Raw genomic sequence first — 12375 nt, forward strand, 5'->3', positions numbered from 1 at the left:
GTCCCCTCCCGCTTCGTATCCTTCCCACCCGATCAGTCTACATGGTTGCTTCTTGGGGCTTTTTGTGGGACCCGAAATGCCCCAGGACTCGGGCGTCCCAGTCCCTACAGCGCAACCCGAGGGGTGCGGGGTGGGGTGTGTGTGTGCAGGGTGCTTGTTTTCCTGAGAACAGTAAAGCGAACTCCTCAAGACCATCACCGCTGAGGACCCACAGTGGTCTGCTCCAAGCAGTACAAAGGAGGCGTCTCTCCGAATCTGGGGACGCCTCATCCCAAGCCGGGGAGACGTCCCCGGTGACCTGGAGAGCTGGGTAAGGCACTGGAGGGTCACTACATTCCAGTCCTCAAAGAGAACTAGCAGCTCACGGTTTCTCTGGTAACTTCCAGATTGTATTGTGCCTGGAATTACCATATTTTCCATGTAATATTTTTTAAAACGTTAAATACTTTAGAATAAGAGATGGTCAAGGGAATAAATGCTTATTTTCTTTGTTTTGGTGACACTCCCATTCCAATAACTAGGGAATAAACAGCCCTTCTGAAGAAAGCAGTTGTTTTAAGTCAGGAAGCTCTAAATAGATGCAGTATCATTGAATTTCCAACAACTTGCTCAACCTTTTTAATATTTAATCACAAAATCAAGAAATGTACATATAATTCTTTACACTTATTTTACAGAGTCAAATAAAAGTTTCTTACAGGCATAAATCCTGAAAATGCAAAAGGATTATTCAGCATAAATACAATGAAGAGAAAGTAAGGATCAGATTGTTATTACCATCTGGACCACAGTACTTTACACAGTAAAATGTACATTCATTTTAGGTTTTCCAGAGTTCATTTGGTTTGGCTTGTTTCCACAGTGAGGACACGGTACTGATGTCTGCTCTTTGAAGAAAGTAACCTGACCCCTGTGGTAACTTCTGTGTGTAGGAACACATCTCTCCTATCACAAGCGGCACCTGAAGTGGTTAGCCCCACTTAGTTTCTGTCCTTCTAACTTGAACCAAACCAAACCAAACCAAATAAATGGGGCCAGCTACAAACACTATAGTTAGAAATATTAACCCTGCTGAACAGAAACACCTTGCATCTTTAGAAAATCAAATTCCTTTTCTTCATATTCAGATTAAATTAAACCACCCAAGTAGAACAAATAATTCAAATTCTTACTGGGTTAAATTAAGTTTGATTTCAGGGACCTTTAAAGATTTATATTTCCTCCCTCGAAATCAGCAGAATTAGAAATTTTAGTCTATTTAAATAATATTGAGGTGAAAATTAAAGCTAAAAGTCAGAAAATGACAGTGAAAGATCAGACATAATTGCATTCCAAAACCAGATACTGGAAAACAAACAAACAAAAAAAAACAAAACAGAAAACTCATTCAAGTCTAAGTAGAAAAAACACCAATATATAGAGGCATAAGTTCTTCTAATGTATTTACACAATCAGTTTCATAGACAATTTTTGACCTGATTTATATATTAGTTTTGCCTTTTTTCCCTAGAAGTGAAAAAAAAATTAATGTCAGGTTTTCCATATATAAAATATTATTCCGTTATTTAAAAATCCATACAAATGATATTTATAATTCTTTCTTGTTTAAGCTCTCTCATCAGTGTCTTTTCTCTACTGTATTTTTGAATTCTGCAAACAACTTTCTGTATCATGACCAGTGCCTGTTAGAGATCAACACTGAGACACCATGGATTTGGTGTCACTGAGTGCAAGCAATATGAAGTTTATGTGTGCTGGGACATACCATTCACCAAACTTCTCAGCTGTTTCACGACTGTCTCTATCAACTTCTGTTTGTCTCGATCATTCTTCCTGAATTGAGCAAATATATTGTTCTTTTTGCTAGTATCCTTTATCCTGGGAATATACATGAATGAAGAAGCTTAGTAAAAGGAAATTAAAAGCTATACTGTCACAAGTGAAATATCTTGGCATGCTCTGGATTATCTCACACTAATCCTATGCTTGAAAAATATACTTCAAAGAAAATAGGTACTGCTAATAGAATTACAGAGAAAGCAACCACACAAAATATTAGCAGCTTTATTTTGCATTTTATATGAAGTGGTGTTTTTTGCATTAGTATGTAAATCTAAAGCAAGTTTTCTTACGTGATACTATTTTCTAATATCATTCCATAAAGTATGCTAAAATACATACCCTCTATGGACTCTGCAAGTCACACTCATAGCAAGACAAGGTGAAAGGAAAAATAACATTAGAAAATTTAAAGCAGTAATTTGTTTGCCTCAGTGGTGTTTCATGGCATTGTAAAACAAGCTTACATTTATTTAAAACAGTTCCTTATGTCCTCTTAAATCAAATACACCACAGATATTTTGAAATGTGGGAAAATAATATACACTTTTAATTCAAAAATTGAAAATTTTAATAGTGATGCTTAAAATGAAATATGGTAGAGTGAAAAGAAAACCTGCCACATAATGAGAAGGAAAAGTAACACCTACGCTTGTTTTACTTTTAATTGGACAAGATGCACCAGTAAGTGTTCTGTTACTTCAGTTTTTATAGTATTATTTTTTCGAAACGCATACCTCTCTACCTGTAAAGAATCCAAGCCCATCATGGTAGGATCTAGACAGCACTGGTGGCAAACATTCCAATCCCTAACTACATTTTACAAAATACTTTCTTTCCTGTGTTACAGTATTTAAAAAAAAAAAGTTCCAATTCTCACTTATCTGCAGTAAACATATTTCTAAAGCCAATTAGGTCAGATATTGAGGATACAATAGGAAAAATGTTTTGTTCGTATCAACATAAACAAATCTCATATAAAACTACACAACACTGAAGGCGAGAAAGAAAGAGGCTTATGTTTTGATCATTAAAATGAACTGAACTTTTAAGTTCCATATAGACATTTCTCTTCTGATAAAAATTTCTAGTTCTTCAATTATCACTGAATCACAAAATGCTAAAATGGTATGCAAAAATGTTTGCAGAATATACTCACTTCTCCAAAAGAGTAAGGGCTGTGTTTGGATTCACCCGAAGGTACTTAGAAGCTGGCTGGCCATAATCAGCTAGATAAGTAGACCAATCCCAAACCATAAACAGGTCAAGGAGCTGAGGAAGATGGGGAAAAATGTTAAAGCAACTTTTGACTATTTATCCACAGCTAATACATAAAGTATATGCTACTCTTGATCCATTTTAATATGACCTGCTTCTCAGATGGAAAAGAATAAGGAATCTCATTTTTAAAACTTCATTAACTACATTTTATAACCAACATAGTGTATAATATCTTTTCACTTTTCAAATTACTAAAATTGTCAGGCCTTGCCTTTCTAATAAAATACTTAATTGCATTTTCAAATAATTGTAAAATAATGAAAACAGTTATATAATTATATTAACACTTGTACTGAGGTACAGAGATTTAATCTTTACACATTATCCAGTTCATACTCAAATTTAATTAATGAGGGTTGCTGCTACTAACTGAAGAATTTTAAAGAACTTAAATTGAACCTTTTTTTTTTTTTTTAAAAGAGGTTAAGTATGTTTACCTTTCAAAGAAGTCGTTTGCACCTAGACTTTTCCCAAAGTAATTTAAACCGAAAAGCTCAGATAATCTCAATGAAGTGCATTAAACAACCTCTGCTGGATTCTCCCTGGTGATAGATCCTCAGTAGTGTTATGAAATGAGGCCTTCAGGACTCAGCCTGTTAACTCTAGGCAATCATTTTGTATAAACAAACAACAACAAAAAGGAAACCTTCTTGTTTTCCATAGTGTTTTAAAATTGACTATTTGCTTTATAATCTCCAGTTAGAATTGTTGTCAAATATGGAAGTAATCTTTTAAAAGCAATGCAGTGCCTAAACCAAAGCACCAAACTCCTTATCCAACTTTAAAACCCTAATCCCCTTTAAGCCATTTAAAACCAACTTCCTATCCCCATTTGAATTGTTTCAGAAAGATAAATGCTTTACTTACTACCTTCCTTCGGTTTTTATATTACTTTTTCTTTTTGTTTTAGCTCACTTTATAAGTAAGGGGTGTATTGGTTTTGCTTTCAAATGAAGGAAGTATTTGTATTTACTCATAGGATATGTGAGCCAACCCACTGGCTCTGAGAGGGATAAAATTTCTGGGGTGGTTAAAACCTACAGAAAGTTACAAAAAAGTTACAAGAAACTAGCTCTTCCTTAGGAAGATAATGGACTTGTTTGACTCTTCCCATCCAATATACAGCTACTAATAGAGACTTTCTTGTACAAAGAAGAAAATTCTATAATGAAAATATTTACTACTAATATTAAAAGCCACACTATTTTCTTTCAGACAACATTCTAGGCCATACCAGCCATACCAAAAGTTAAAACACTAGTACAGAAACTACACTGAGACAATGTTAAAAAAACACACTGTCTTAAAAAGAAAAGGGAACATATTTCAAGTTCTGTGTAATTTTTGACTCTTGCTTAGCAACAGGTACATTTTCCCCGTCTTTCACAAGGAGGAAAAGTTACTTTCTACACTCTGCAGTGAATATGTAAATTAGTATAACTTCTCTAGAATGTGAATTTGCAGTATGTATTTAAGAACCTTATAAAAATGGCCATTCCCTTTGACTCAGCAATCCTACTTCTAGGAATCTAACTTCAGTAGAAAATAAAAAAGGTAGATTAAAACTTATGAACAAATATATTAATCTCAAAAATATTATTTGTGTTATCAAAAATTGAAGAAGAAAAAACCCCACTGAAAACAGCTTAAATCTCACTATTAAGAGAATGGTTAAGTAGTGAGGTATATCTATCTATAAGAGAAGTATCATGTGGTTATTCAAATTGATGCTTACATAGAATTTTAAATAGCTTGGGAAGAAGCTTATGATAAATATTACTACTAAAGTTACATAAAAACCCATCAAAAGAGAGTGGAAAAGAATTTGAGAAAATGTTAACAAGAGTTGTAATTTGTGTGGTGGGATTATGGATAACGGTTATTGTCTTCTTTACTTTCACAATATTCTACAATGGGCATGTATTAACTTTAGAGTTAGAAATAAGGTTTACATACATACATATATATTTTTTTCCGATAAATTTCAATAATGAATTCTCCTCATTCAGAATAGAAGCCTCATTTTGAAGGAGGCCCCTTCCAGGTATACGTATGTGCTAGCTCAAGTGGGTGTGGGCATGCGCACAGTCAGCAGAAAGCAACCACTTAATAATGTACTGGCTGCAGATTCCCTTTCTTTCCAAAGGCAACAGCAACATGACCTTTGGGACTTGGAAGAAGAGGCCTTAAAATAAGGGCTGATCTACCCCCAGGTGGGAAAGGAGGAGCCCATTTAATGAATTTAAAACCTACACCAACTCCAGCTGTGAGTATAGAAATGGTTCTTTTACAGCACAAAAACAGACTTTCCTAGATAAAGAAATATTATGCTTACTTTTTTCACGTATGGTCAGACACTCATATGCAAATTTCTTATTGCTAGAAATTACAGGAACTACAAAATTTAACCTAACTGCCCATCTGTAGACAAGTCTAATCCACATGCTTTCAAATTTACACTAATACTTTATAGAAATACATACAGTGCATAGTTAACTTGTAGATATCAATGGAAATCTGCATAAATTTGCACATTAATGGTTAAGGAATGCATTGCCAAGGTGGATAAAAGGGCTAAGGATCTAGATAAGAGTCACTTATTCATTCAACAAATATTGACCGCCCACCTACAAGGTGCGAAGAACTAGGGTGCTAGGCACCAGAGATACAGTATTGAATGAGACAAAGTCCCTGTTCTCAAAGAGTTTACGCTGTAAGTGGGGAAAGTGGGGAGGCAGATTAATAAGGAAACAAGTAATATTTTATGTTAACATGAAGAAATTATAAAGAAAAAAACTATTCACACACAATCTTAGTAACTTAAACTAGAGTAACATATGAGGAAGCTACTGTCAATTTAATATTAAGATAGAAACTGATTTACATAGGAGCTAACACTGCTTGCTCTGTATTCTCAGGCCATGAATCCAGTGGCTATAGACTTGAGCACCATCTCAGTGTCCATGCCCCAAAGGATACATGGATGTGGGTGGAGAGGAATGATAAGGCCTAGCAAGCATGCTGATCTCATATTCTGATTTCTCATTCCCACGTGTGTAAGTGACAGGGCCCTGTGGGGCTCCCAGGCACAAGAGTCTTTTTTTGTCCCCCAATTCTTGTAGGCAAGACTCCAGCCTCCATGACCTTCTCTGAGTTCCAAAGGGCGGATGTGAACAGTTGCTGATCAAGGGAGGAGCAGCCAAGAAACCACCTGAGGCCAGATTAAAGGGACCAGAGACTCTCCTCAAGATTAGGAGACCACCTGAGACCACCTGAGACAGATGAAAGGAGGGCAGGCCCTACACATACCTTAATCTTGTCAGAGACCCCACCCTTGAACCACTGTTATAAAACCCTTCATCAAATTCTCTGGGTTTGGGACACATAGTTTTTTGAGGCAGGAGCCTGCTGTGTCCCCCTTTGCCTGGCAAAGCAATAAAGCTATCCTTTTCTACTTCACCCAAAACTCTGTCTCTGAGATTTGACACCAGTGCAGAGAAGCAGAGCTTTCAGCATCATAAGGATTTTTCAAATGCATAATACTGCATTTAATAAGTAAACAGAAACAAACTTCACGGAGCTGGGCAGGCAAACTCATAAAGTATGTCCAGCAGAGTGTAACCTCTCAGTAGATATTCAAGAAATACCACTCCCTGACTGATGATGCCAGACCACTATTCCAAGTTACTTAGGAGCTTTGTTCTTAGGCTTCATGAGTACAAAAAATGAGCACCCTACAGACAATTTCGGTTTATGAAGACAGCTCTAGAAAAGGCCAAAGTTGGCCAGCAGGCAAACTAGGGCAAGTGAATGTAGTCAACTGACTTCCACCTTTCCCAGGCTTTCCCTGGGGCTTGATAAAGAGGATAGATACCCTTATGATAAGGCATTGGGTCTAATGTTAATTGAAGTAAATGATCTTCTTAGAGAAAGAAGCACTAATATTTCTGAATGGTCTACCAGTGTCCCTCCATCCATAACAATTATAAGATCCTTTTCACTTTTTAAAGTACAGTTATACTGACATGAAAGATGTAACACAAAACTAGGACGTTATTCCTGGGTCCTACCCAACATTATGCCAGGCCAGATTTACAGACTGAGTCCATCTCTATAGGCTGCTACCTATGCCTATTTTGACCAACAAGCATGATCCCAGGTCTCCGGGATTGTTTAAAAAGAACGTGACTGCTCTGGAGCCAGAGTGTGACGGGAAGGGATGCGGAAACTGGAGTGGCACCGGGTACAACCACTGACACTCCTCTTCACTCCACACAGTCATTGCCTTGGGGACTGCCTCTCACATTCGGTGAGGTTTCGCAGGATGTACTATGTCCTTAATATTAAAATCTAAATTATGGAAAACCTTATTTCTCTATCTCAAGTTTTGCTTTCTTCAGATGGCAGTAAACAAATAATACATTTGTTATTAATCATACAAAATCTCCCTCAGTCTTGGAAATAAACTGTAAGACATGGTCTCAACAGGTGAATTTATTAGTTAACACATATACCTGAAATCCAAAGATGTAGACCAAACATGAACAAAAACAAAATCACCCCTAGATTATCCAAAAGCAATTTTACCATTACTTATTTTTTTTTTTAATTATTTTTATTTATTTATTTATTTTTGGCTGTGTTGGGTCTTCGTTTCTGTGCGTGGGCTTTCTCAAGTTGTGGCAAGTGGGGGCCACTCTTCATCGCGGTGCGCGGGCCTCTCACTGTCGCGGCCTCTCGTTGCGGAGCACAAGCTCCAGACGCGCGGGCTCAGTAGTTGTGGCTCACGGGCCTAGTTGCTCCGTGGCATGTGGGATCTTCCCAGACCAGGGCTCGAACCCATGTCCCCTGCATTGGCAGGCAGATTCTCAACCACTGCGCCACCAGGGAAGCCCTACCATTACTTATTAAAGGATAAAGTCAGGCATATTATGAAATATATATATTTATATTTATATTTTCATATAAAATGAAAATTGGTACTAAGTTCTAAAAATGGGTTTGTTCCAATAGTCAAGTAAAGTAATTCCACCTTAAATCCTTTAGGGAAGTAAGCAAAGTATGGATCATATAAAAATGAATAGCAAAATAATGTGCTTCAGTTCTATTTCATCATGATTTATAAGATTACCTAAAATTAGCAACTTAACTTTTTTTTTCACCAAGGATTCAAAAACACCCTTCACAACTAATCTGATAACATAAGGTGGGATTTATGCCAACTTTTTAAAGTGAGTTGTATGTTTCACTTCCTCAGCCACCCCAGTGTGTGTCCAGCAAACAAAAAGATTCAGCTTAAGGAAAGAAATGGTTGCATGGGTGGTCCATTTATATCCTCAAAATAGTTGAATCACGGAAGAATCACTGAATTAGTCTGTGTCAAGGCATTTAGCTTGCTGACAGCTTCTCATCCTAAGTCGCACTCCAAATCTACACCCAAGAAACTTGGGGTCTCAGACCTGTTGAGATCACTTTGCGCAAATGACACAATGAATCTAGGCCGACTTTAAACCATTCTATGAAACTCTTGAAGTGACTTTTTGCTTTTGTAAAAGTGAACCCAGAGTGCCAGGTCACTTTTTCCTTGAATCTGGTTTAGCTTTCTTTGTTTTGGGTCTTTTGGGTTTTGCTTTTGAAGCACCTCAGGGGCAGTGACCCAAGGCAGAAGATAAATAAAGTTAAGCCAACCTCAAGAGAAAAGCAATTGGGGATACCAGGTTTGCTTTTGTAAATGTGAACAGTGACCTGGGGGCTCAGGGTCAACCTTAGTCCCCCAAATTCCCCTTTCCAAACACTAAATCCACCTGGGGGACCTCAAAGTTGCTTTGCAGATTCCAAAAGTAAACCAGGAGATCATTTTTCCTTTACCTCCAAAAAACAAAGCCAAAGCAAGGGTTCCTAAAGTGCTTCAGAGATTTAAACAACAACAAAAATCCTAAACCAGAATGTAGCTTTAAGGAAGAAATATAAGTAATTAGGCACTGGGGATTCAAGAAAAATGGGTCTTATTAAATTGGCCACAATGGGGGGAAATACAAGTCTTTTTTCTAAATAGATGTTGAAATCAAATGACAAGCTCTATATGCTTTTTTTTTAAAAATAAATTTATTTATTTATTTATTTATTTTTAGTTGTGTTGGGTCTTTGTTGCTGTGCACAGACTTTCTCTAGTTGCAGTGAGCGGGGGTCTTCATTGCGGTACACGGGCTTCTCACTGCGGTGGCTTCTCTTGTGGAGCATGGGCTCTAGGCATGCGGGCTTCAGTAGTTGTGGCACGTGGGCTCAGTAGTTGTGGCTCGTGGTCTCTAGAGCGCAGGCTCAGCAGTTGTGGCACACAGGCTTAGTTGCTCCGCGGCATGTGGGATCTTCCCAGAGCAGGGCTCGAACCCGTGTCCCCTGCATTGGCAGGTGGATTCTTAACCACTGCGCCACCAGGGAAGTCCCTCCATCTACTTATTTATTTATTTATTTATTTACTTATTTACTTATTTATTTATGGCTGTGTTGGGTCTTCGTTTCTGTGCGAGGGCTTTCTCTAGTTGCGGCAAGTGGGGGCCACTCTTCATCACGGTGCGCGGGCCTCGCATTATCGCGGCCTCTCTTGTTGCCGAGCACAGGCTCCAGACGCGCAGGCTCAGTAATTGTGGCTCACGGGCCTAGCTGCTCCGCGGCATGTGGGCTCTTCGCAGACCAGGGCTCGAACCCGTGTTCCCTGCATTGGCAGGCAGATTCTCAACCACTGCGCCACCAGGGAAGCCCCCTCCATCTACTTTTTTTTTTTTTTTAATAAAGTATTTTGTGGTTTTTTTTTTTAATTTTTATTTATTTATTTATGGCTGTGTTGGGTCTTTGTTTCTGTGCGAGGGCTTTCTCTAGTTGTGGCAAGTGGGGGCCACTCTTCATCGCGGTGCGCGGGCCTCTCACTATCGCGGCCTCTCTTGTTGGGGAGTGCAGGCTCAGCAATTGTGGCTCACGGGCCTAGTCGCTCCATGGCATGTGGGATCTTCCCACACCAGGGCTCGAACCTGTGTCCCCTGCATTGGCAGGCAGATTCTCAACCACTGCGCCACCAGGGAAGCCCCCATCTACTTTTTAAAGCACTTGGCTTTACCCTTTTCCAGCTATTTGAAAACATATTTGGAAAATTCCACATGCAGCATGGAAGAGAATTTTCAGTAGCAGTTAGAAAGGGCTTGGGCTAAAACTGTAAAGAAGCAGTATTGTGCTTCCACCCACCTCACTTTTTGCCCTCAGGTGTTAATTGCCCTCATGCTGCCTTTTGGCTCTCTGGTACACCTGACCCCTAAACGGCGCCTGCCCTCTTTAAACGTCCCATCTGCCAAACTCTCTCTCAGCCAGCCTTTCCACTCCTACCTATGTGAGGATCAGAAGCAAGCTCTGAGCACATTGTGGCTTAAAGGCATTCGTCTCTTCAAGTCACTTAATTCAAGTGAACTGCACACAGCAGAAGTAGAATGTTCTTAAAGTATTTTTGATGGTAAGCCATGTAATAGTCCTAAATAACTACTAGGTGGGTTTGGAATTTGGGGGGAAAAAAGAGGCAAAAAGAATTTATATCATCAGATTTATACACATCTATATTTGCTTTACCTTGAATTTCTTGGTCACTACCATGGCTAAAAGACCATGCAGATACATATACGTGTACAATTTTATGTGGAAATATATTCTTTATTAAAAAATATTTTTTTACAGGAAAGAGGTATTTATTTATTTACTTTTGGCAGCGTTGGGTCTTCGTTACTGCGTGCAGGCTTTTTCTAGTTGCAGCGAGCAGGGGCTACTCTTCGTTGTGGTGCGTGAGCTTCTCATTGCAGTAGCTTCTCTTGTTGTGAAGCACAGGCTATAGGCATGTTGGCTTCAGTAGTTGTGGCTTGTGGGCTCTAGAGCGCAGGCTCAGTAGTTGTGGCGCACAGGCTTAGTTGCTCTGCAGCACGTGGGATCTTCCCGGACCAGGGATCGAACCCGTGTCCCCTGCATTGGCAGGCGGATTCTTAACCACTAAGCCACTAGGGAAGTTCCTCTTTATTAAAATTAATTTTATCAAGTAATACATGGTTAATAATCAAATGGGGCGTGTCATGAAAACCAACAGTCCACTACCCTACCCTTTCCATTCTCAGAAGCAATCATGTTAACTCTTTCTGTTTTAATACTGGTGATTACCTCCTCAATATCTCTAAATATGCTTATTTTTCTAGTTTTTATTTATCATCTTGTAGTTACCATATATGAGGATTTACCTTACTTATACTACCTTCCTGTTTTTGGTAGTTATAACAATTTTTCTCTATTTTTGCTTTTATAATTTTAATATAATTAAACCCCTATTTTTTGTTATATCACCTTAAAAAATTTTTTTAACAGTTTTGAGATATATTTCACATACCATTCAATCTATCCATTTAAAGTATACAAATCAATGGTCTTGAGTACATTCACAGAATTCTGCAACTGTCTCAATCAATTTGAGAACATTTTTATCCCCTAGAAGAATACCCATACCCATTAGCAGTCACTTTCCAAATTGCAGTCATATAACATGTGGTTTTTTGTGTCTGGCTTCTTTCACTTAACGTAATGTTTTCAAGGTTCATCCATGTTGTAGCAGGCATCAGTACTTCATTCCTCTTTACTGCCAAATAACATTCCATTATATGGATATACCACATTTGTTTATCCATTGATCAGTTAGTGGACATTTGGGTTATTCCCATTTGGGGGCTATTATGAATAACAACTGCTATGAACAAGTTTTTGTGTGGACATGTGTTTTTATTTCTCTTGGGTATATATCTAGGAGTAGAATTTGTTACAGAAACTTTTAAGAGGATCTTTTGACTCTCCATTTAGTAATGTAAGAATATTAGCACCTTACATAGTTGAATTTTAAATAATTCTTTTGGCAATTGGGGTTTAAAATATTTATATTATGTATTTAAACCCAAATAACAAAAGATGTGTAACTAAAGTTTTCTAAAAGTTCTTTATGAATGCAGAATATATTAATAAATTATTATCAATAGTTTTGGGGGACTTCCCTGGCGGTCCAGTGGTTAAGACTCCACGTTTCCACTGCAGGGGGCGCGGGTTCTCTATCCCTGATTGGGGAACTAAGATCCCGTGTGCCACGCGGCTCAGCGCCCCCCGACCCCAACCAGAGCCACCAAAGAAAGAATTTTTTTATCCCCTATTTCTAAAACACGAAAAACCTTGTAACTATCAAACAGAAGA

The 12375-nt window shown here is 38.3% G+C and overlaps 1 protein-coding gene across 7 annotated transcripts in view; it reads right to left on the reverse strand.

Annotated features, from left to right (window-relative positions):
* Positions 1 to 619: 619 nt before the first annotated feature.
* The window catches only part of EXOC6 (exocyst complex component 6), a 208275-nt gene continuing 196519 nt past the window's right edge, over positions 620 to 12375 (reverse strand). For 4 of the 7 annotated variants that reach the window (XM_059899894.1, XM_059899897.1, XM_059899895.1 and 1 more), the window contains 3 exons: positions 2999 to 3111; positions 2182 to 2205; positions 620 to 1878 (listed from right to left, as the gene is read on the reverse strand). In XM_059899894.1, the coding sequence (XP_059755877.1) occupies positions 1746 to 1878; positions 2182 to 2205; positions 2999 to 3111 (270 nt within the window). In that variant the 3' untranslated portion in view covers positions 620 to 1745. The remainder of the gene's footprint in view (positions 1879 to 2181; positions 2206 to 2998; positions 3112 to 12375) is intronic. The other 3 variants (XM_059899898.1, XM_059899899.1, XM_059899896.1) reach the window with 2 other exon arrangements.

This window comes from Balaenoptera ricei, chromosome 16, assembly GCF_028023285.1.
Source record: "Balaenoptera ricei isolate mBalRic1 chromosome 16, mBalRic1.hap2, whole genome shotgun sequence".
Taxonomy (NCBI): Eukaryota; Metazoa; Chordata; class Mammalia; order Artiodactyla; family Balaenopteridae; genus Balaenoptera; species Balaenoptera ricei.